Below are 26,441 nucleotides of genomic sequence, written 5' to 3'. Positions count from 1 at the left end.
CAATCTTGTCTTCTAGAACTACAATCCTCTGAATCTCTCTGTCCATTCATATTTTTTCTTTCATGGATATACAAAATGTTCAAGTTGAACATGAACCACAACAGTTTTGGAGGGTTTTCAATGGCTATAGGTAGTGGCCCTTTCCCTAGGACCAAACAAAAATACAAAAAGTTAAAAATACTAAGTTATCTGAAGACACTATACTAAATAGAGTACTGGTTTATTGTGCATACTACAGTAATTACACTATATTACAATATTTGTGCCAACCTGTCACTACTGCAATATCTGCAACAACTCATCTGTACAATAGCTGCACCTAATTAACTACACTGTAATCCATAATTTCAAGTTGTCTAGAAATTAGACAGCTTGAAATCATGGATACATCAGAGACATATTTCACATTCCAGTTGTCAACAAATGAAGTCACTTTCTCCACTATTTATAACAAACAGGGTATCATATTATCATTTCAAACGTTGTGTCTCATGAAGGCCATGACAAATGACTTAGGCATTATGTCCTGTCTGAGAAGTAGGTCCATCAAGCCAAGTAAAATCACAATTGTGGCAGATACTGGTGTCACGCAAATGGCACCCGTGCTGCCACATAATAGCATCGATTACACTCTCAGAGTAGTTGACATTAGGAAGGGTATCTAGCCATAGAAACCATGCCAAATCAGACCGGAGTCTGGTGCAGACAATGATGATGATGATGATAGTATATATGAGCATAACATTATCACATGGTTTTTACTTCTAGTAATTCGTATGATAATATAATTATAGTATGTCTAATACTACATTCTCCTACGTAACTAAAGAAAGAACATTTAGAAAAAATGCCAAAAAGTTAGATATTCACAAGGAAAAAAATTAATAATCAACAACACAAAATTTATCAAAAATTATTCATTGTTTATCATTAAGGCATGTCAAAAATCATCCAAAACAGGCAGTTCTTTTTCTCTCGGTTTATCAGGATTATTGTTTGTCACAATGATATAATTTACAATGTCAAAGTTATCTTATTTTAATCAGTGTACAATGGTATTTACTATATGCTGTGGTCAAAGTTTGCAAGATTCATCAGTGTTATCTTGAGTTTTAGATTCAGAAGCTGAATGTAAAATTATTTGTTAAAACTGTACAAGGGGTACCCAAAAGTAACCAGGAAACGTTCTCTGTGGGACAAGCCCATTGTAGTTCAGGTTTCTGCCACTAGAAGCCACTTGATGTGACCCTCAGGCATCAGTATGCTGACTGGCAGCATCGAGTGTAGTCCTACTGCCGTGTAGTGCATCTTTGTTTTGCAGTGCTTCTCTCCTGTTTGTCAATTTTTGCGATGGCTGAAACAAAAAGGATGAAAGGTAAAGTCAACCTTGGCAGAGCCCCTAAAATTGCTGCCCTTGTGGTAAAATCTGAAACCACTATTTTAAGGTCAATTAAGTTGGCAAGCTGGCAGAAGTGTTAACATGCAGGGCTAAATACTTAGCAGCATTTTTTCCATCATTACATTCTGAGTTTGCTTTTCATTGTTTCAGGGGTCAATGAAATAAGTACCAGTTGAGCACTGGAGCTCACTGTAGTTGATTTCCACATCCCTCAGAATTGCTGGCCTTGTCCCAAAATAAGAAAGGATTATTTTAAGGTCATTATCATCATTGTCGTCATTTAACTCCACTTTCCATGCTGGTATGGGTTGGACGGTTTGACTGAGGGCTGGCAAGCCAGAAGGCTGCACCAGGCTCCAATCTGATCTGGCAAAGTTTCTACAGCTGGATACCCTTCCTAACGCCAACCACTCCAAGAGTGTAGTGGGTGCTTTTTACATGCCACCGGCACGAGGGCCAGTCAGGTGGCACTGGCAATGACTATGCTTGAATGGTGCTTTTTACATGCTGCTGGCATGGGACCAGTCAGGCGGCACTAGCATCGACCACGCTCAAATGGTGCTTTTTACATACCATTGGCACAAGTGCCAATGAGGCAGTACTGCCATCATCCACAACAACAATTTCACTTGCCTCAACAGGTCTTCGCAAGCACAGTTTAAAACAAAATATTAGTCTAGTACCAAGATCTGTGATATCAATTAACCGCTGCCACCAAAATTTCATGCCTTGTGTCAATGCTAGAAATTTATTTTTAACTAAATCATAGGCTCTTTAATATGCTTTTCAATTTTCTTCTGCCACAATATTTGTAATCACTCCCTAACATTTTAGTACATCTACAATATCCAATTGATGAAACAGCCTCCACACAGTTACTTGACTTGCTGAAACTAGCAGACAAATCTCCCTCAAATTACATGCTACCAACATAAAGAAGGAAATTAGTACAAAAAGATACAACTGACACACCTGAAGTGTGTTTCATCATAAATCTGCTGGATTCCTGTCTGATTCAAGATTAAACTGCAAAACCACCGTCCTCAGAACCCTCGCTTAAACTCAGTCCGGATTGCTATTTAAAAAGAAAAGCACCGACAAAAAGGCAGCAGTAGTTATCAATAGATTCATTAGTCCTAAATAATATTTAGGTATGCATACCATGAATGATAAATGCAGAAGAACAGCAAATGTCACATGCAAAGACCATCTTTTCTACCATAACCACAATCAGAACAAAGAGGCCGATAAAATATACTGGAACTATAAAGTGTTTGCAATACCCACATGATAAATCAATGCATATTGGAGTGTATAGATTTGGACTAAACTAGATGAAGGAAAAGAATACCTAAAGCATGAGATTTGTTGACTGTGCTAAGTCATTTGACTAACAACCTACATGCAATCCAGTTTGACAGGAGCAACACAAGAAATTTATCTAAGTTTAATGGCTTTATATATAATTACCTTCATTCAGTATGTAGCAAAAGAAATTCCAAATTGATTTTTATAGGAATGACAGAGCACTCAAATGACAGAGCCAGTAACTAAGTTATCTGCTGTTGAAACAAAATCAAAATCAATTTGTCATTTCTCACCTTATGTTTACAGACACCTTCAAATGCTGGATTCAAATGCTACAAATGCTGGACTGCACTATCCCAGATTATCTTTTCTGGTGACTTCATATTGATAATGTAGTAAAAATTGCATCCAAAATAATAAATAGCTTTCTTTCTTTGAACCACACACAACTACAGCTCTTGTGCAACTGCTGATGATCTACAAAGCTCATGTAAACTGGATATTGCTACCACATCAAGGGTAGTGCAGCTGCTACAATCCCTAGGACATAGGTATCAGTATTTCTCCACTCTATTCTATCACTACTACAATAGGTTCTGGTTCCCTGAACTAGCTAATTGGATATCATCTCCAACCAAGTCCACAGCCTGACACACTTATCTTTCCCCTCTTGTCACCCATTTGGTGTCTCTTCTCCCAGAGACTCCACACTAACCACTATGCCCTACCTTTACCTTCACACCACAGAATGTCAAATTTCTGATTCCCTTCCTCTCCCACCCCTAGATGATCAAATCCAACATAAATCTTATCAGCTCCACCAATCTCAAAGGTCAAGGAATCTGCTGAGTAAGCAGAAAAAAATATATAAACATAGAAGAAAAAAAAAAGGAAGTTCCTTACATCATTATATTAGCTTCTTGAAGAACCTTGTCAGTAAATTCCATTTTTACTAATTGTTTCACAGCAACTGGATTTGATTTGTAACAGGCTTCATACACTTCTGCCTCGTTAACAATAAAAGATGAAAATAAAATAAGCAGAAAAAAAATTAACAAAATGTGATATTTAAAAATTTTTTTAACAATTCTTTATCACTAACTCAGCAAATTGCAGTTAAACATTGCCTTTTATGAACTTAAAAATAAAGATTCTTATTTAAAATGATTTCAATACGTTTTTCACAATGACAACTGTTATACAATGAGTTTACTTTGCCCACCTTTACAGCAGTGATTATCTTACAGGCCAACAGGAATATAATAGACAGTTAAAGGAATGCAACATATTTTGATTGATACACACTACTCTATATGATAACTCACTGTTGGATTTTACTGCTCTCAACAAAGACAAGTCAAGATATATCTGGAGCTCCAGATCTGCAAATTATATAAATGTCAGGTCCACATTTTCTCTGAGACTTATTGCCCAGAAATATTTTAGAGCAGAGTTAGAAATGTTTTTCTATAAAAATAATTCACATGAGATATGGTACATTTTATAAAATTTGCATGCATCATTACCAAAACAGATCTATTTGCTAAAGAAAACCTTCAGCATTTGTACAAAGTGACTAGTGCAAGTGGTAAAAATGATAGCATTTAGACTGCTAACTGAAGTATCTTCTCCAGTTCATATTAAATTACTGATGTGCAGTGTATATGACCAAGATAACTAGAAATGGTTCACTTCACCTAGTTGTAAGTAATTACCAAAGATACAAAGATCACTAAAGTAAGTAACAGACACAACATAGTTGACGAATACTTAATTAGCTGACTGCTTGTTAAAAACCACTTATCAACAAGCTTGGAGAGCAATGGGTCCTGCAAAGCTGACTTTGTCTAGATATTTTTGTTAAAATAAACTGATAACACTTCCACAATATGCAAAATATTTTAACTATTTTTTTAATACAATTCCCCATAATATTTAATTTGAGTAAAAAAGGAATAAAAGGGGTCCATATATATAAAACAAAATGGTTGAGAAAAACTGTTCTAGATACTAAAATAAAGATGAAGTTTACAGAGAGTTTCAAACAGACATACATACACCATTTATATATATATATATATATATATATATATATATATATATATATATATATATATATATATCTAGGTCGTCCCTCAGGAAGCCAAAAATGGTAAGGAGGGTGATTGTTGGACACCCTGCAGGATGAAAAATAGACCTGTCAAAGGGCAGAAGAACTACCATGTAGTCAACGGCCAATTCAACAAGTACCTTGCCACAGTGAAGTGTTTGTGTGTCCATTGACCTGGAGAGCTATGCTGGAGGGAGAGAAATCTTCAGGCAGGTCTTACCAGGCCAGACAGGTTGAAGGGTAGGAGACAGACAAAACCTTAACCATTAGAGGAGTAAATCTCAATGACAATAAATCGAAGTGTCACCAGCATGGCTTGGATTTAGTTATTGGCAGGACCTAACAGATCAGATTCATGGCTTTGAACTAACAGGATGTCATGCAGAGGATCTTGAATACAAGACAATGGATAAGACCCTAATATTCCAAGTTAGCTGGAAACTGTGGGACCATACGGAGCAGCGCCTTATGACTCCTATAGTATGCGCAACCAAAATATATAGATACAGTTAGATAAGGCCAGTTTATGGGATTACACTGGGTTTCATGTCCATGAAGTGCTTAGCTTTGCGGTGTATCATCAAATCTCAGCCTGTTGGCTTATGGCCTCTCTAGAAAGTAGTGGAGAAAAGGACCTCGCTACTCAATGTCAACAACAAGGATAGTCTTCCTTTGCCTATTGATCACAAATGACCCTGTTATCTTGTGGGTTCTAGGAAAATTTTAGTAGTTCCTCAGGCATCAGAGTTTCGCATATAACACTTGTCAGTGAATGGATGATAATTCTACTTGCATTTATTGGTATCTGAGTGTTTCATATAATTAATCAAATCCATTTAACACTAAACGCTTTATAAATATCTACCTGGATTTACTAATCCCTCTTATTATACACTAATATCCAAAATTTAAGATCACCTACAAAAGTTTGTTTCAAAATGGAATTTTTAGTTCAACTTCAATGATTTAAATAATTTTTCGGTATAAAAATATAGAACACCATATTGCATAACGTTTGGGTTTTATTCAATATGGACTAACACTCATCATCATCATCATCATCATTGTTTAACGTCCGCTTTCCATGCTGGCATGGGTTGGACGATTTGACTGAGGACTGACTGGTGGACCAGGTGGCTACACCAGGCTCCAATCTGATTTGGTAGAATTTCTACAGCTGGATGCCCTTCCTAACGCCAACCGCTCCGAGAGTGTAGTGGGTGCTTTTACGTGCCACCGGCACGAAGGCCAGTCAGGCGGTACTGGCAACGGCCATGCTCGAAATTTATATATATTTTATATGCAAATAATCATATTTCTTGATGGTAAGACTATTCAGGAATATTGTCAAAATCATTTTAGTGTCCACTTTTTGACAACATAGCAATACATTTTGATTATTTACACTCCTTATATGCTGTCGGTTGAGAAACCATCACTTAATGACTGTGCTAAATGTGTTATGGTTTCTTTCAGTTTCAATTATTAAAAATAAGTAGAATTGGTGAAATTCTTAAAAATCAACAGAAATATTGGCAAAACCAATATAAATTTTATTTTTGATTTTTAATCTTTAATGCTTAATTTTATTGCTTATTTTTTAAAGGAATGTAAAATTAGATTTATAATAGTTTGAAAAAGAACCTGAAGGTGTGTTGGAATAATTGTAAATCTGATGATTGCATATATGTATTTATGTATGTATATATATATATGTATACAATTGTGTGTATGTATATATATATATGTATACAATTGTGTGTATGTATATATATTGTAATCTTCCAATACTGAAACATGTGTAGTTCCTTCATATTTAATTAATTTAGTGTTAATTAAAGTAGGAGATAATTAAGGAAGTATAGTATATACCTTGCTGGTATAATGGTTATGTCCTTTAAGTATTATTTCATGATGTGCAAATAGATACCATGAGTTTACTTTCAGATATACTCATTAGATTATTTTTTTTTTGTATTATCTGAAATAGAACACCCGCATATCTATTAATTCCCAAAACTGAATTATTATTGACTTTTATTAGATACTTTGTATCTTTCTAAATAAATATATAAATATATGATAAATAAGACCCCAAGGTACGATATGCAGATGCATGTAATGCTGAAAGGTTGTACCTGATTGATTTGGAAATTCGTTTTTCCAAATTATCTAAACATATATATGTGTGTGTATGTATGTATACACACACAATTTCCAAAGAATATATAACTCAAGTTGATAATGTTATAATTATTTCATTAGAAAATCACAGTTAAAGCAAAAACATAAGCACATGCATGCATGCATGCACACACACACACACACACACACACACACATGTACGTGTGGACAGACAGACAGACAGTCTCTCTCACTAAGAATGACATATGACTATTCAGTAGTTTAATCAACTGAACGGCTTACTAACTACAGAATTGTCAAGTACTCCCCAGATACATTTAGCCTAAACATAATTCTTAAATGGAATCTGCATGACAGTGTAACAAGGTTGGACTTCTAAATTACAAACACAGCTCATCTTTCAGGTTTCTACACAGCTTCCACATATCTGGTTTCGCTCAGAACATAACATATTTAGTTCGTTTTATCTTTTACTTGATTCAGTCAGTGGACTGTGCCCATGAGTGGCAGCACATGCCTTAGTGCTTAGGATATTGCACTCATGATTGTAAGATTGAAGTTTTGATTCCTGGACCAGGCAATACACTGTGTCCTTGAGCAAAACACTTCATTTCAAATTACTCCAGTCCATTTAGTTGGCAAAAATAACTATTCCAGAGGCAGATCATCCATCATCCCATCCAGTGGGAGAAGAATTTATATTCCACAAAAATCAGGAAAATGGTCTCATGTGTCTATATAACCCTCGAAGAAGCTTTATATATTTTTTTACTGTGACCATGCCAAAGTACCATGCTAAGGTACTGTGACCATGCTAAGCTGCTATTTTGAAGGGTTTAGTCAAACAAATCAACCCCAATACTTTTTTTTATTTCCTTCAACCATCGCACTTTTCAAGAAAAATAAATTCGTTTTATTTACTACCCTTTGTTGTGAGATGTTACTGTATACAAAATCTTATACCAGTTATTAAAGTAATAAGTACCTTTAGTTCTAACTACAAATTTTGCTTGTTTGGAATTTGAGCTTAGTATGGCAAATTAACTATCAGAAACTCATTACTGAGAAATTTGTTGCCTACGAAAGAGCCGTTACCAGGCAAAGGGTCAACAGTTAGTATTATATTATTAGCACTGCATTCCATCAATGGTCAATATATTTAGTTGTCAGCAGGTGAGTCTATCACATTTCAAGCTGTTGTTGAGTAACCCCAGGTTACCTCTACTCAACCAGAACTATGACAATCATACAGTCAGCTCATGAACAACACAGCAAACAGGTTTGTTTTTCCTATTACACCATATCACTGCTTAGTTAAGGCTCATACTGCACATTCCTATATGCAGTGGTATTTTGCATGGGGTGCAGTGTGACATTTTGACATTACTTGATGCTTATGACACTGATGGTTGCATATCGACATATTACACAGTGTGACAGTTTGACATGGTGCAGTGTGGCATATTACACTTCTTCTACTGCCCATATTTTAAACATCTCTGTAAAGTGTATCCATGTATGTTCCTCAGAATAAAACTTTATAACAACATAAGATCTGCCATAAGAACAGTATATGGGTTACACTTGTGTTTTGCATCAAGTCAACCCCAACCATACAGACCTACAATAAAAGGCAATCTAAATGAGACCATCCTGTCTTCTTTTCAGCCACAGTGAATCTGGGATTACATTATCCAACGTGTCCTTTATATATTTTTTAAATAGTAAGATCTGATTTTAATGAGATTTGACTGCTATTTCTAGTAGGGTTGACAATTTTTTGCTATAGATATGCAGCTTTAACAATACGCACGGAGTTGTCATGTCCTCCAATGTTAGCCCACATAATACCATACATATTTGTGTATAATGTACACCCTAAATTATGGGTAATGAAATCCTCGAAATTATTTTTTGTGTAAATGCAATGACTATTCCTAAGTATTACAATGTATGGAAAAAAAAGGAGCATTTAGTCAGATTTAATTGTAACTGTTGCATAAAATACTTTGGAAATGTTCACACATCCTAAATGAAACAGGTGACAAAAGTGCACCTGTTATATAAAGTGAACATTGTTAAAAAATCACAGCATCATGTTTTTTCATGATAAAAGAGCATATTACATGCAAATAAATGCAGTAATTATGCTAATTTTCAGAATAATTAACATATACATATTATACATGTAAAGACTGAGTTGTATCAGGCTGACTTTTCTTTTTAAAGAAAAGGTAAAGAAGGAAGAGGTAAGACATATGACCATTGTAAGTCTTCTGAAACCAGTGAACTTGATACTGTTAATGTTCCATTTAAACTATTGTAGGTCAACACTGGCATGAAAGAGAAGGCTCAAAAGAGGCAATATTTGGGGGAGAAATGACTGTGGTTGGTGGAGAGCCAAGAGATAGAAAGATGAGTGCATTAGGTGGGTTCTGAGAAGTGGAAGTACGAGAGTAGCAAGCTCAAGGAAGAGAGACCAGCAGAATAACAGCAGAAAAAACAGAGAGAGGAGACAGCATACCCATGGATCAGAGGCTAGAGAACATCAATTAATGATTGAATGCCAATTAATCAAAAGACCCTTCACTAGATGCAGTCCAGCATATATGGGTGATATTTGATGTAAGAATCTTCTATATAATCTGCTTGACTCTTTTCATCATGGAATTCTTTATAGTCTTGCTTCCCTGGGCATGAACACATTAAAGCTCTGATGTCTGACAACCGACTTGGTAGACACCCACAAGATTATCCATCACCTTTTCAACAACAACCTTGGGCACCTTTTTGAATTCCATGTGTGACATTCATGGGCAGTTTTAACTTGTGTTTTTCTTTGTTATATTGTCAAGCTGAAAAGTACTTAATTTGCTTTTGGCAATTAATTTTTATTTTTAATGTTTCATAAAAATGTCTGCATTCTGTTGAAATGTGGGTTCACATTTAGGTTATTAATGTGAGAGAAGTTTGTTGTTGATGCTGCTAGGAGCCTCTGATGTGAAAAATATTTGTGATGTCAAGTATATCAATATGTTCTAATAAGGAATGTTGGTGGAACATTCTCAAAAACATGTTCTGAAATAGATCTGGTGTAGTTTGAAAAAGAAAAAGAAATATGTAATGGTGCTTTTATGTGCCACCAACACTGGCATTGGCTATGCTCAAATGGTATTTTTTACTTGCCACCAGCACGGGTGCCAGACAAAAGGCACTGGCACCAGCCATGACTATGATTTCACTTGACTCAACATGTCTTCTCAAGCACAGCATATTGCCCAACAAATGAAGGGTACTTTTAATCGGGCCGGTAATGCAACACTGACATTGGCCATGGCTGCAATCTCACTTGGCTTGCTGGGTCTTCTCAATCACAGCATATCTTCAAAGGTCTCGGTCACAGGTCATTGCATCTGTGAGACTCAACGTTTGGAGGTCATGCTTCACCACCTCATTCCATGTCTTCTTGGGTCAATCTCTTCAACAGGTCCCCTCCACTGTTAGGGTGTGATACTTCTTCACACAGCTGTCTTCGCCCATACACAACACATGACCATACCAGCACAGTCGTCTCTTTTGCACACCACATCTGGTGCTTCTTATGTCCAGCTTTTCTTTCAGGGTGCACACTGAACATCACACATCCAGTGGAGAATACTAGCTTAATTTCTTTCAAGCCTATGCATGTCCTCAGCAGTCACAGCCCATGTTTCACTGCCGTGTAGCATGCCTGTTCACACACATGCATCATACAGTCTACCTTTCATTCTGAGCAAGAGGCCCTTTGATACCAGCAGAGGTAGGAATTCTTTGAACTTTGTCCAAGTTATTCTTATTCTAACAGCCACACTCTCAGAGCATCCCCCCCCCCCCGCTACCAACTTGGTCACCTAGGTAACGGAAGTTACCAACTACTTCTAGTTTTTCCTTCTGGCATGTGATGGAATCTGTTTTCTGTACATCTTCAGTGTTTATTGCCCCTGTGCATCTGCCACACAAAAACTATCTTCCCAGTTAACCTTCCTTTGATATTGCTGCACCTCTTATGTGTCCATAGCTTACACCGAGTACATCTTATGGAGTTTCTACCTATGCCTTTTCTACAGATCAAGCAGGGCTATCTACCTGAAGAGATTTGTGATCTGTCTGCCTTCCTACTTACTGAGATTGGAATGACATTGTAGAGTAGGTGTGAGAGGCTAGTTCTAGCCAGTTTGAACATAAAACAGGTAGAATATTTAAGCCAGACATAACTCGTTTAAATGCTAAAGGGCTAAATATTTTCACCTGTCATAGCAATTCCAATAATAACTTAACTATCAGCTGGCTGATACCTTAGCAACTTAAGCCTTCATGCTCTCCTTAGAAATATTGGTTTCAAATTTTGGCACAAGGCCAGCAATTTCGAGGGATGGGGTAAATCAATTACATTGATCCCAGTGTTCAACTAGTACTTATTATATTGACCCCGAAAGGATGAAAGGCAAAGTTGACTGCGGCAGAATTTGAACTCAGATAGACAAAATGCCACTAAATGTTTAGCTCAGCGAGCTAACGACTCTGCCAACTCACCACCTTTCTCCTTAGGAATACTATTGGGTTGGTGCATAATTATTGCAGCATTTTTTCAACAAATTTTATTCAACAAAAAAAAAATAACATGTAACAAAAACATCTTTAAATGATTATTCCAGAGCATATTCACCATCTACTTCAATTACTGCTCCCCATTTGCTCACCAGATGGTCAAACCATCATTTAAAGATGTTTTTTGTTAAAGATTGTTATTGTTTTTGTTGAATAAAATTTGTTGCAAAAAAGCCACAATAATTATGCACCAACCCAATAAATCTAATACTTACCACTAAACTCTCCTTTGCCAAGAAGCTCCTTCAACTCAATTGCAGCAGGATTCAGTATGTAGCCAAGGTCTTTCAAATTTGATCTTAAAGAATTAGTGTCACAAACAGGATGAGAGAGACAAATGTTCAAATGTAAAGTGTGGGTATAATACTAAAATGATAAAAAACAAAAAAAAAGGTAAGTAGAAGGTTATGTAGAATTCAAGGTATTTAACAACTTAATATCTTAACATCAATATATATACACACACATACATTATATATATATATATATATATATATATATATATAGGAAAATGTAAAAAAGCCAGAATGCTGAACTGGGAGCATAATTTAATTAAGATTTTTTCTAACCGGTTTTCATTGCGATGAAGCAAATTATCAAGAAGGAGAATGAAAATGTTTTTTTACAAAGAAGTACAAAAAAGTACAAAATGAAGAAAATAATATATAAAACAATAATATATAAAAAAAATAAATATACTCATACATTATATTGTCTTTGAGCTTTTGTAGTTCAATAGTAGTTCATGTATAAATTGGTAGGAAAAATAAGGATGCATGAGAGTTGAGTTTTGTTAGGTTTAAAAAAAGGGTTAAAAGTTTGTGTTAAGCAGGAAATGTGGTGTCAAAACAGGAAGTGTGTGTAAGGGGAGACAAGTGTTTTTAGTTAGAGTTATGAACTCTTTTTTTCAAAACAGGAAGTTTGTGTCTGTTCATAGAGAAATAAGGTCACTGAGGGGTGTGTGTGTTAAGAAATGGTTGGAATTTCTCTATGAAAAGATTCTCCTTGTTGATTCTTTCTTGTGTGGAGATTCTGTCTTTACATTGATAGAAAGGGAATATAATGAATTTAGGGATTTTGTTTCTGGCGCAAGAGTCTATGTGGCCACTGAGTGGAATTTGGCGGTATTGAGGGAGGTTTATTTGTTCCTTATGGACAGCTACTCTTCTACGTAATGGGAGGCTCGTCTGTCCGATATAGAAGTTTTGGCAACCTGCGCAAGTAAGGACATAAATGAGGTTACTCGAGGAACAAGAGAAATTGGTTTTAATTTTAAACTTTGTTCCTCGTTTGAAGGTAAATTCAGAGCCTTCAAGTAGGTAAGGGCAGGTGCCACAATTAGGGCATGCACATTTTTTAACTGATGGGGGTGGAAGTGGTGTATGTAGTTTGGAATTGGTTAATAATGTTTTCAAAGATTTGTGTTGCCTTTTGCATTTAAGGACTTTGTGTGTATTAATGATATTGTTCATTTTCGGGTCTGTGGTGAGTAAGGGGAGGTTTTGTTTAATTGTGGTGAATGCTTCGATGTTATTGGGGTTATGGGTGGAGATGTATGGAAGTATTTTGGGGTTGGGTGTGTTATTATGTTGGTTAGGGTTAGGTTTTTGTCAAGTTCCTTGGCACGTTTTATTCCAAGATCTATGAGTGTGGAGGGATATTGGCGTTGTAACAGTGTTTTTTTGAGATCTTGTAAGCGTGTTTCTCGAGTGGTAGGGTCAGAGACAATGGTGCAAATTCTTTTAGCTAAATTAAAGGGGATATTTATCTTGGTGTGTTTTGGGTGGCATGAGCTAAAAAGGAGGTATTGTTGTGAGTCTGTAGGTTTGTGGTAGATGTCGGTTGTGATTTGGTTATTAGGTGTTTTTATGATTAAGAGATCAAGAAAAGGGAGATGATGTTTGCTGAATTCCATAGTGAATTGAATGTTGGGATGTATGTTATTAAGAATGGATTTGAATTCTAGAAGTTTTTCATAGGGTTCATTCCATATGATGAAACAATCATCCAAATATCTTTTCCAGTTATCCATTAAAAAGATGTGGAAAAGGTGTCCAAATTTCTGACGTGAGGTTTCATATAGTGTTAATTCAAAAAAACCCATTATGAGGTTCGCAAGGACTGGTGCAGCTTTAGTACCCATCGCGATACCACATTTTTGGCGAAAGTATGTGTCTGCAAATAGGAAGTAATTGTTGGTCAGAATGAACTTAAGTGATTCTATGATGAAAGTTGTGTTGATGCGATTAGGAAATGTTTCTGGGTGTTTGTGCAGCCAGAATTTAATTGCCTCAATCGCATATTCATGAGGGATATTTGTATAAAGGTTGACCACGTCAAAAGACACCAAGAGTGACTCCTCGTTTGTTGTTTTCGGGAGGTGATTGAGCATGTCAAGATCATCTCTGATGTAACTTTTGATGTGGCTTAGGAAAGGTTTCAAAAGAATGTCCAAGAAATTGCTTAAGCGATGTGTTTCGCAGGAGGTGCCTGCTATAATGGGTCTTAGTTTTAAATCTTCCGGTGCCTTGATGTTGATGTAGATTTCAGAGGAGAGTTTGCAAGCTTCAGTGATGGATTTGTTCTTATGGATTTTAGGGAGGCCATAGAAGAGGCTGGGCTTGCATTTGAAATTAGTGATGTAATCTTTTTCTTTGTCCGTGAGTCCTTGACCTTGCTGGAGTATAAAGGTGGTGAGGTTTTTGAGAGTTTTTTGTTGTTTATAGTTGGTGATAGTTTCATAGAAGGAGTTATCGTTTAGTAAGGAGAGTGCTAGGTGTTTGTAAAAATCTGTGTTCATTAGGACTACAGTACTACCTTTGTCAGCTTCTTTGATAGTAAGGCTTTTGTCCTGTTGTAAGTCTCTTAGATTTTTCCATTCTATGTTAGATTTTTCCATTCTATGTTAGATTTTTCCATTCATATATATATATATATATATATATACATTATATATATATATATATATATATATATATATATATATATATATATATATATATATATATATATATATATAGATTATATATATATATATATATATATATATATATATATATGGCGTAGGAATACTTCTAGCGGAGAAATGGGTGGATAAGGTAATCGAGGTCGTTAGAGTAAGTGACAGAGTACTTAAGATCAGACTAGTGCTTCATCATAGATTAGCTACTGTCATCTCAGCCTATGCACCTCAACCGGGGCTACCAGATGGTCTGAAAGACCAATTCTATGACACCCTCTTGCAAACTACCTCGTCGACGAGTGATAGGGATCTTCTCTTTGTGGCTGGAGACTTCAACGGTCATGTCGGACGTCGTGCTGGAGGCTTCCATGGCATACATGGAGGCTATGGCTTCGGTTCCTGCAACGAGGAGGGAACCAGACTGCTGGAGTTCTGTGATGCAACCGATCTTATGGTCTGCAATACCAACTTCAGGAAACCTGCCAGTCACCTAGTCACCTACCGCTCCGGCAGACACTCTAGCCAAATCGACTACATCCTCGCCAGAAATAGGGAAAGAGGGCGGCTTATAAATGCCAAAACCTACCCTGGCGAAGAATGTACCCCACAACATAGATTAGTAGTTAGCGACTTTGGGATCAAGGCAAAATGGGTGCCCAGAATTAGACAGGCTTGGAGGAGAAGGGTGTGGAAGCTTAAAGACTCTGCAAACGGACAGAGACTTAGAGACAAGTTACTTGAAGCATTTAACGAAATAGAAGGGGATATAGCATCATACAACGTGGAAGACAATTGGAGATTTCTGCGGGACAACCTGTTGAAAGCCACCGACCAGATTTGTGGGTGGTGTAAGGTCCCCTCCCGACCCAGAGTAACATGGTGGTGGAACAAGGAGGTAGACAGGGCTATTAGACAAAAGAAACAGGCTTGGAAGGACTGGAAGAACGGTGGTAGCAGGGAATTGTACCAATGTGCCAGAAGGGAGGCTAGGCGACAGGTTTATTTAGCCAGAGGGGAAGCAGATAAGGAAAGATTTGCCAATGTTCTGCGCCGTGAGGACCAAAGACTCGAGGTATTTCGTGTTGCAAGACAGTGTAGGAGAGAGAATAGTGATGTTGTCGGAGAGAAATGTGTTCGCATGGATGATGGTACGCTTGCATTAAATGAGGATGCAAAGAAAGAGGTCTGGAGATGCCACTACGATAGATTGCTTAATAAAGAGAATGAATGGGAGAAAGAGAGCTTGCCGTATGTCGACCCAATAGAGGGACCAGCTATCCGAGTTGATAGTACCAGGGTAGATAAAGCAATTAAGAGTATGAAGACCGGGAAAGCCCCCGGCCTATCAGGAATCACTGCAGAGATGCTCAAAATATCTGGCAGTGTTGGCTATAGCCTAGTCACCCGTATTACGAACCAGGTGATACACGAAGGAGTCATATCCAATGACTGGTATAGCAGCATCATAGTCAACTGCTACAAAGGTAAAGGTGACACTTTAGATACAAATAATTACAGAGGCATCAAGCTGTTAGATCAGGTTATGAAAGTTACAGAGAGGGTCATAGCCCAACTAATTAGGGAGCGAATCAATTTAGATGAGATGCAGTTTGGGTTCGTGCCAGGTAAAAGCACTACTGATGCCTTATTTCTAGTGAGACAGTTGCAGGAGAAATACCTAGCTAAGGATAAACCTCTGTACCTGGCTTTCGTTGACATGGAGAAAGCCTTTGACAGGGTCCCCCGATCCCTTATCTGGTGGTCAATGAGGAAACTTGGAGCTCATTCACGGGAGCTTTCGTCCTAATTTTGGGACTGCCATGTTGGCTTGGCGATAACTATTAATTTCCAGTACCGCTGTCGTAGTCTCCTTTAGAGAGACTTAGAAATATTAATAACTCTATTTCTGAAAACCAGTGGATAGATTCCACTGAAATTAGATAAATAACTTTCGAACAGATAGTCAGCAGCGCCGCCTGACTAGGGCTTGGCTGCTCTGCATTGACAAGGGGCAACACCCTGAAACTCGTCTGCAGATGCCAAACCAGCAGGGGGACACTGCTGACCTCCCCTGTTCGAAGGTTATAAAGGACACAGGTTTCGTGTGTCACATAGCTAGCTAGAGGCGATGGCTTCTTGGAGCTAATTCACGGCAGCTTTCGTCCTAATTTTGGGACTGCCATGTTGGCTTGGCGATAACCATTAATTTCCAGTACCGCTGTCGTAGTCTCCTTTAGAGAGACTTAGAAATATTAATAACTCTATATATACATATATATATATATATATACATTATATATATATATATATATATACATTATATATATATATATACATATATATATATATATATATACATTATATATATATATATACATATATATATATATATATATACATATATATATATATATATATACATTATATATATATATATATATACATTATATATATATATATATATACATATATATATATATATATACATTATATATATATATATATACATATATATATATATATATACATTATATATATATATATATACATATATATATATATATATACATTATATATATATATATATACATATATATATATATATATACATTATATATATATATATATATACATATATATATATATATATACATTATATATATATATATATATATACATATCATCATCATCATCATCATCATCGTTTAACGTCCGCTTTCCATGCTAGCATGGGTTGGACGATTTGACTGAGGACTGGTGAAACCGGATGGCAACACCAGGCTCCAGTCTGATTTGGCAGAGTTTCTACAGCTGGATGCCCTTCCTAACGCCAACCACTCAGAGAGTGTAGTGGGTGCTTTTACGTGTCACCCGCACGAAAACGGCCACGCTCGAAATGGTGTCTTTTATGTGCCACCCGCACAAGCCAGTCCAGGGGCACTGGCAACGATCTCGCTCGAAAATCCTACAGGAGCCAGTCAGGCGGTACTGGCAACGGCCACGCTCAAAATGGTGCATCTCATGTGCCACCCGCACAAGAACCAGTCCAGGGGCACTGGCAACGATCTTACTTGGCTTGCCGGGTCTTCTCACGCACAGCCCATTTCCAAAGGTCTCGGTCCGTAGTCATCGCCTCGGTGAGGCCCAATGTACGAAGGTCTTGCCTCACCACCTCAGCCCAGGTCTTCCTGGGCCTACCTCTTCCACGGGTTCCCTCAACTGTTAGGGTGTGGCACTTTTTCACGCAGCTATCCTCCTCCATTCTCACCACATGTCCATACCAGCGCAATCGTCTCTCTTGCACGCCACAACTGATGCTTCTAATGTTCAGCTTTTCTCTCAAGATACTTACACTCTGACGGGTATTCACATTGACATTACACATCCAACGGAGCATACTGGCTTCATTCCTTGCGAGCTTACGTATGTCCTCAGCAGTTACAGCCCATGTTTCACTGCCATGTAGCATGGTTGTTCGTACGCATGCGTCATACAGTCTGCCTTTTACTCTGAGTGAGAGTCCCTTTGTCGCCAGCAGGGGTAAGAGCTCTCTAAACTTTGCCCAGGCTATTCTTATTCTAGCAGCTACACTTTCAGCGCACCCACCCCCACTACTAACTTGGTCGCCCAGATAGCGGAAGCTATCGACTACCTCTAGTTTTTCACCCTGGAATGAGATAGAAGTTGTTTCCTGTTTGTTTGCAGTCTTTATTGCACCTGAACATCTGCCACAAACAAAAACTAACTTGCTAGTTAACCTGCCTTTGATGTTGCTGCACCTCTTATGTGTCCATAGCTTGCACCGGGTACATCTTATAGAGTTACTACCTACTCCTTTTCTACATACTGAGCAGGGCCATCTACCTGAAGGGGTTTGTGTTTTATCTACCTTCCTACTTATTAGGATTTTGGTTTTAGCTAGGTTGACTCTAAGGCCCTTCAATTCTAGACCTTGCTTCCACACCTGAAACTTCTCCTCTAGTTCTGATAGTGACTCCGCAATTAGGGCAAGGTCATCAGCATAGAGGAGCTCCCAGGGGCAACCTGTCTTGAACTCCTCTGTGATTGCCTGGAGGACTATGGTAAATAATAGGGGGCTGAGGACGGAACCTTGGTGGACCCCTACCTCTACCCGGAATTCATTGCTGTACTCATTTCCAACCCTCACCTTACTGGCCGCATCTCTGTACATGGCTCGCACAGCTCTCACTAGCCATTCTTCTATCCCAAGTTTCCTCATTGACCACCAGATAAGGGATCGGGGGACCCTGTCAAAGGCTTTCTCCATGTCAACGAAAGCCAGGTACAGAGGTTTATCCTTGGCTAGGTATTTCTCTTGCAACTGTCTCACTAGAAATAAGGCATCAGTAGTGCTTTTACCTGGCACGAACCCAAACTGCATCTCATCTAAATTGATTCGCTCCCTAATTAGTTGGGCTATGACCCTCTCTGTAACTTTCATAACCTGATCTAACAGCTTGATGCCTCTGTAATTATTTGTATCTAAAGCGTCCCCTTTACCTTTGTAGCAGTTGACTATGATGCTGCTACACCAGTCATAGGGTATGACTCCTTCGTGTATCACCTGGTTCGTAATACGGGTGACTAGGCTATAGCCAACACTGCCAGATATTTTGAGCATCTCTGCAGTGATTCCTGATGGGCCGGGGGCTTTCCCGGTCTTCATACTCTTAATTGCTTTATCTACCCTGGTACTATCAACTCGGATAGCTGGTCCCTCTATTGGGTCGACATAAGGCAGGCTCTCTTTCTCCCATTCATTCTCTTTATTAAGCAATCTATCGTAGTGGCATCTCCAGACCTCTTTCTTTGCATCCTCATTTAATGCAAGCGTACCATCATCCATGCGAACACATTTCTCTCCTACAACATCACTATTCTCTCTCCTACACTGTCTTGCAACCCGAAATACCTCGAGTCTTTGGTCCTCACGGCGCAGAACATTGGCAAATCTTTCCTTATCTGCTTCCCCTCTGGCTAAATAAACCTGTCGCCTAGCCTCCCTTCTGGCACATTGGTACAATTCCCTGCTACCACCGTTCTTCCAGTCCTTCCAAGCTTGTTTCTTTTGTCTAATAGCCCTGTCTACCTCCTTGTTCCACCACCACGTTACTCTGGGTTGGGAGGGGACCTTACACCACCCACAAATCTGGTCGGTGGCTTTCAACAGGTTGTCCCGCAGAAATCTCCAATTGTCTTCCACGTTGTATGATGCTATATCCCCTTCTATTTCGTTAAATGCTTCAAGTAACTTGTCTCTAAGTCTCTGTCCGTTTGCAGGGTCTTTAAGCTTCCACACCCTTCTTCTCCAAGCCTGTCTAATTCTGGGCACCCATTTTGCCTTGATCCCAAAGTCGCTAACTACTAATCTATGTTGTGGGGTACATTCTTCGCCAGGGTAGGTTTTGGCATTTATAAGCCGCCCTCTTTCCCTATTTCTGGCGAGGATGTAGTCGATTTGGCTAGAGTGTCTGCCGGAGCGGTAGGTGACTAGGTGACTGGCAGGTTTCCTGAAGTTGGTATTGCAGACTATAAGATTGGTTGCATCACAGAACTCCAGCAGTCTGGTTCCCTCCTCGTTGCGGGAACCGAAGCCATAGCCTCCATGTATGCCATGGAAGCCCCCAGCACGACGTCCGACATGACCGTTGAAGTCTCCAGCCACAAAGAGAAGGTCCCTGTCACTCGTCGACGAGGTAGTTTGCAAGAGGGTGTCATAGAATTGGTCTTTCAGACCATCTGGTAGCCCAGGTTGAGGTGCATAGGCTGAGATGACAGTAGCTAATCTATGATGAAGCACTAGTCTGATCTTAAGTACTCTGTCACTTACTCTAACGACCTCGATTACCTTATCCACCCATTTCTCCGCTAGAAGTATTCCTACGCCCCCGACCCCGTCAGTGTTCCCTGCCCAGAAAATCTTGTACCTGTGTTCTTTGCCTGTGAGGAACCTTGCAGAACCTCCTCTCCATCTTACTTCCTGGATGCAGCACATATCTACGCATCTCCGTTCAAGCATCTCAACAATTTCACCAGATCTACCTTTCAGCGTGCCGACGTTGAGAGTGCCAATCCTAACAGTATGGGTGTTGGGGGTGTGGGCCTGTAGCCTGGGAAGAGGAAAAGCAGTGTCGTGTACCTGAAAAGAAAACTTGCAATTGGAAGAATTCATAAGCAAAACATTACCTACAACCTGCAAACATTTCTCAACCTTAATGCGCTACCCAAAGGTAGGGGAGAGGATGGCCAAGGCCACTAGATGGGTTCCGGGAGACAGCCGAGGTTGACAGGATGACAAAGGGATGAACTTCCGGTGGAGGGGGCGGGATGACAGAGGAATGAACTTCCGGTGGAGGGGGTGGGATGACAGAGGAATGAACTTCCGGTGGAGGGGGTGGGATGACAGAGGAATGAACTTCCGGTGGAGGGGTGGGATGACAGAGGAATGAACTTCCGGTGGAGGGGGTGGGATGACAGAGGAATGAACTTCCGGTGGAGGGGTGGGATGACAGAGGAATGAACTTCCGGTGGAGGGGGTGGGATGACAGAGGAATGAACTTCCGGTGGAGGGGGCGGGATGACAGAGGAATGAACTTCCGGTGGAGGGGGTGGGATGGCAGAGGAATGAACTTCCGGTGGAGGGGGTGCGATGACAGAGGAATGAACTTCCGGTGGAGGGGGTGGGATGACAGAGGAATGAACTTCCGGTGGAGGGGGTGGGATGACAGAGGAATGAACTTCCGGTGGAGGGGGTGGGATGACAGAGGAATGAACTTCCGGTGGAGGGGGTGGGATGACAGAGGAATGAACTTCCGGTGGAGGGGGTGGGATGGCAGAGGAATGAACTTCCGGTGGAGGGGGTGGGATGACAGAGGAATGAAACTTCCGGTGGAGGGGGTGGGATGACAGAGGAATGACAGACGAATGAACTTCCGGTGGAGGGGGTGGGAGGGCGGGTTACCGCCAGCGAGTAGAGAGGGCTCTTAATTGTAGATTTTAAATATTTGAGAGACAACAATGCATAAATCGTAATTTTTTTAAAAGAGCAATGAATTCTGGGTGATTAGAATATAACGTAGCATGAATTTAGGAAGCTTAGAAAATGAATAAGCATGAATTTAAGACAACAACTGAATTCAATTGAATTTCATGGAGAGAAACAAGAAAGCGCAAGGTATTGAGATGTTTGAGGCCGTAAATAAATAAAAATCTCTATCTTATCTGCATCTTGGGTATTTCGTCGTAGTACGTCAGCTAGATAATTTAGAATGGGTTTCTCATTTATATATAGCCAGAACCTGAAGACCTCGAGTAGAGAGGGCTCTTAATTGTAGATTTTAAATATTTGAGAGACAACAATGCATAAATCGTAATTTTTTTAAAAGAGCAATGAATTCTGGGTGATTAGAATATAACGTAGCATGAATTTAGGAAGCTTAGAAAATGAATAAGCATGAATTTAAGACAACAACTGAATTCAATTGAATTTCATGGAGAGAAACAAGAAAGCGCAAGGTATTGAGATGTTTGAGGCCGTAAATAAATAAAAATCTCTATCTTATCTGCATCTTGGGTATTTCGTCGTAGTACGTCAGCTAGATAATTTAGAATGGGTTTCTCATTTATATATAGCCAGAACCTGAAGACCTTAAAGGAAAAACTACGAAGGGGGAGAGAGAGGATGGAGGGGTAGACAGAGGCATGGCGGGAGAAAAGATCATCATCATCATCATATATATATATAAAGAGAGAGAGAGAGAGAGAGAGGGAGAGGGGGGACCAGTCAAGCAGCACATCACGCTGTAATTCTTGGGCTGAGAAATCAACACTTAAAAGCCATAATTTTAAGGAGCGATAAGAATTTTTGAATAAAGGAAAATGGGTAGTGGTGGTGGGTAGGTACCGCCAGCGAGTAGAGAGGGCTCTTAATTGTAGATTTTAAATATTTGAGAGACAACAATGCATAAATCGTAATTTTTTTAAAAGAGCAATGAATTCTGGGTGATTAGAATATAACGTAGCATGAATTTAGGAAGCTTAGAAAATGAATAAGCATGAATTTAAGACAACAACTGAATTCAATTGAATTTCATGGAGAGAAACAAGAAAGCGCAAGGTATTGAGATGTTTGAGGCCGTAAATAAATAAAAATCTCTATCTTATCTGCATCTTGGGTATTTCGTCGTAGTACGTCAGCTAGATAATTTAGAATGGGTTTCTCATTTATATATAGCCAGAACCTGAAGACCTTAAAGGAAAAACTACGAAGGGGGAGAGAGAGGATGGAGGGGTAGACAGAGGCATGGCGGGAGAAAAGATCATCATCATCATCATATATATATATAAAGAGAGAGAGAGAGAGAGAGAGGGAGAGGGGGGACCAGTCAAGCAGCACATCACGCTGTAATTCTTGGGCTGAGAAATCAACACTTAAAAGCCATAATTTTAAGGAGCGATAAGAATTTTTGAATAAAGGAAAATGGGTAGTGGTGGTGGGTAGGTACCGCCAGCGAGTAGAGAGGGCTCTTAATTGTAGATTTTAAATATTTGAGAGACAACAATGCATAAATCGTAATTTTTTTAAAAGAGCAATGAATTCTGGGTGATTAGAATATAACGTAGCATGAATTTAGGAAACTTAGAAAATGAATAAGCATGAATTTAAGACAACAACTGAATTCAATTGAATTTCATGGAGAGAAACAAGAAAGCGCAAGGTATTGAGATGTTTGAGGCCGTAAATAAATAAAAATCTCTATCTTATCTGCATCTTGGGTATTTCGTCGTAGTACGTCAGCTAGATAATTTAGAATGGGTTTCTCATTTATATATAGCCAGAACCTGAAGACCTTAAAGGAAAAACTACGAAGGGGGAGAGAGAGGATGGAGGGGTAGACAGAGGCATGGCGGGAGAAAAGATCATCATCATCATCATCATATATATATATAAAGAGAGAGAGAGAGAGAGAGAGGGAGAGGGGGGACCAGTCAAGCAGCACATCACGCTGTAATTCTTGGGCTGAGAAATCAACACTTAAAAGCCATAATTTTAAGGAGCGATAAGAATTTTTGAATAAAGGAAAATGGGTAGTGGTGGTGGGTAGGTACCGCCAGCGAGTAGAGAGGGCTCTTAATTGTAGATTTTAAATATTTGAGAGACAACAATGCATAAATCGTAATTTTTTTAAAAGAGCAATGAATTCTGGGTGATTAGAATATAACGTAGCATGAATTTAGGAAGCTTAGAAAATGAATAAGCATGAATTTAAGACAACAACTGAATTCAATTGAATTTCATGGAGAGAAACAAGAAAGCGCAAGGTATTGAGATGTTTGAGGCCGTAAATAAATAAAAATCTCTATCTTATCTGCATCTTGGGTATTTCGTCGTAGTACGTCAGCTAGATAATTTAGAATGGGTTTCTCATTTATATATAGCCAGAACCTGAAGACCTTAAAGGAAAAACTACGAAGGGGGAGAGAGAGGATGGAGGGGTAGACAGAGGCATGGCGGGAGAAAAGATCATCATCATCATCATATATATATATAAAGAGAGAGAGAGAGAGAGAGAGGGAGAGGGGGGACCAGTCAAGCAGCACATCACGCTGTAATTCTTGGGCTGAGAAATCAACACTTAAAAGCCATAATTTTAAGGAGCGATAAGAATTTTTGAATAAAGGAAAATGGGTAGTGGTGGTGGGTAGGTACCGCCAGCGAGTAGAGAGGGCTCTTAATTGTAGATTTTAAATATTTGAGAGACAACAATGCATAAATCGTAATTTTTTTAAAAGAGCAATGAATTCTGGGTGATTAGAATATAACGTAGCATGAATTTAGGAAGCTTAGAAAATGAATAAGCATGAATTTAAGACAACAACTGAATTCAATTGAATTTCATGGAGAGAAACAAGAAAGCGCAAGGTATTGAGATGTTTGAGGCCGTAAATAAATAAAAATCTCTATCTTATCTGCATCTTGGGTATTTCGTCGTAGTACGTCAGCTAGATAATTTAGAATGGGTTTCTCATTTATATATAGCCAGAACCTGAAGACCTTAAAGGAAAAACTACGAAGGGGGAGAGAGAGGATGGAGGGGTAGACAGAGGCATGGCGGGAGAAAAGATCATCATCATCATCATCATATATATATATAAAGAGAGAGAGAGAGAGAGAGAGGGAGAGGGGGGACCAGTCAAGCAGCACATCACGCTGTAATTCTTGGGCTGAGAAATCAACACTTAAAAGCCATAATTTTAAGGAGCGATAAGAATTTTTGAATAAAGGAAAATGGGTAGTGGTGGTGGGTAGGTACCGCCAGCGAGTAGAGAGGGCTCTTAATTGTAGATTTTAAATATTTGAGAGACAACAATGCATAAATCGTAATTTTTTTAAAAGAGCAATGAATTCTGGGTGATTAGAATATAACGTAGCATGAATTTAGGAAGCTTAGAAAATGAATAAGCATGAATTTAAGACAACAACTGAATTCAATTGAATTTCATGGAGAGAAACAAGAAAGCGCAAGGTATTGAGATGTTTGAGGCCGTAAATAAATAAAAATCTCTATCTTATCTGCATCTTGGGTATTTCGTCGTAGTACGTCAGCTAGATAATTTAGAATGGGTTTCTCATTTATATATAGCCAGAACCTGAAGACCTTAAAGGAAAAACTACGAAGGGGGAGAGAGAGGATGGAGGGGTAGACAGAGGCATGGCGGGAGAAAAGATCATCATCATCATCATATATATATATAAAGAGAGAGAGAGAGAGAGAGAGGGAGAGGGGGGACCAGTCAAGCAGCACATCACGCTGTAATTCTTGGGCTGAGAAATCAACACTTAAAAGCCATAATTTTAAGGAGCGATAAGAATTTTTGAATAAAGGAAAATGGGTAGTGGTGGTGGGTAGGTACCGCCAGCGAGTAGAGAGGGCTCTTAATTGTAGATTTTAAATATTTGAGAGACAACAATGCATAAATCGTAATTTTTTTAAAAGAGCAATGAATTCTGGGTGATTAGAATATAACGTAGCATGAATTTAGGAAGCTTAGAAAATGAATAAGCATGAATTTAAGACAACAACTGAATTCAATTGAATTTCATGGAGAGAAACAAGAAAGCGCAAGGTATTGAGATGTTTGAGGCCGTAAATAAATAAAAATCTCTATCTTATCTGCATCTTGGGTATTTCGTCGTAGTACGTCAGCTAGATAATTTAGAATGGGTTTCTCATTTATATATAGCCAGAACCTGAAGACCTTAAAGGAAAAACTACGAAGGGGGAGAGAGAGGATGGAGGGGTAGACAGAGGCATGGCGGGAGAAAAGATCATCATCATCATCATCATATATATATATAAAGAGAGAGAGAGAGAGAGAGAGGGAGAGGGGGGACCAGTCAAGCAGCACATCACGCTGTAATTCTTGGGCTGAGAAATCAACACTTAAAAGCCATAATTTTAAGGAGCGATAAGAATTTTTGAATAAAGGAAAATGGGTAGTGGTGGTGGGTAGGTACCGCCAGCGAGTAGAGAGGGCTCTTAATTGTAGATTTTAAATATTTGAGAGACAACAATGCATAAATCGTAATTTTTTTAAAAGAGCAATGAATTCTGGGTGATTAGAATATAACGTAGCATGAATTTAGGAAGCTTAGAAAATGAATAAGCATGAATTTAAGACAACAACTGAATTCAATTGAATTTCATGGAGAGAAACAAGAAAGCGCAAGGTATTGAGATGTTTGAGGCCGTAAATAAATAAAAATCTCTATCTTATCTGCATCTTGGGTATTTCGTCGTAGTACGTCAGCTAGATAATTTAGAATGGGTTTCTCATTTATATATAGC

General features: G+C 38.7%; 1 protein-coding gene across 1 annotated transcript in view; it reads right to left on the bottom strand.

Moving 5' to 3' along the window:
• LOC106876246 (tyrosine-protein kinase CSK) overlaps window positions 1–26,441 on the bottom strand; it is a 58,002-nt gene that overhangs the window by 13,434 nt on the left and 18,127 nt on the right. Inside the window, exons 3-4 of the mRNA XM_089349689.1 lie at window positions 11,825–11,975; window positions 3,611–3,710 (exon numbers count right to left, since the gene is read on the bottom strand). Coding sequence (XP_089205815.1) covers window positions 3,611–3,710; window positions 11,825–11,975 — 251 coding nt within the window. The remainder of the gene's footprint in view (window positions 1–3,610; window positions 3,711–11,824; window positions 11,976–26,441) is intronic.

This window comes from Octopus bimaculoides, chromosome 3 (genome assembly GCF_046866305.1).
Source record: "Octopus bimaculoides isolate indiv1 chromosome 3, ASM4686630v1, whole genome shotgun sequence".
NCBI classification, from domain to species: domain Eukaryota; kingdom Metazoa; phylum Mollusca; class Cephalopoda; order Octopoda; family Octopodidae; genus Octopus; species Octopus bimaculoides.
The sequence above is the reverse complement of the archived record's forward strand: the minus strand, read 5'-3'. Positions and strand labels throughout refer to the sequence as shown.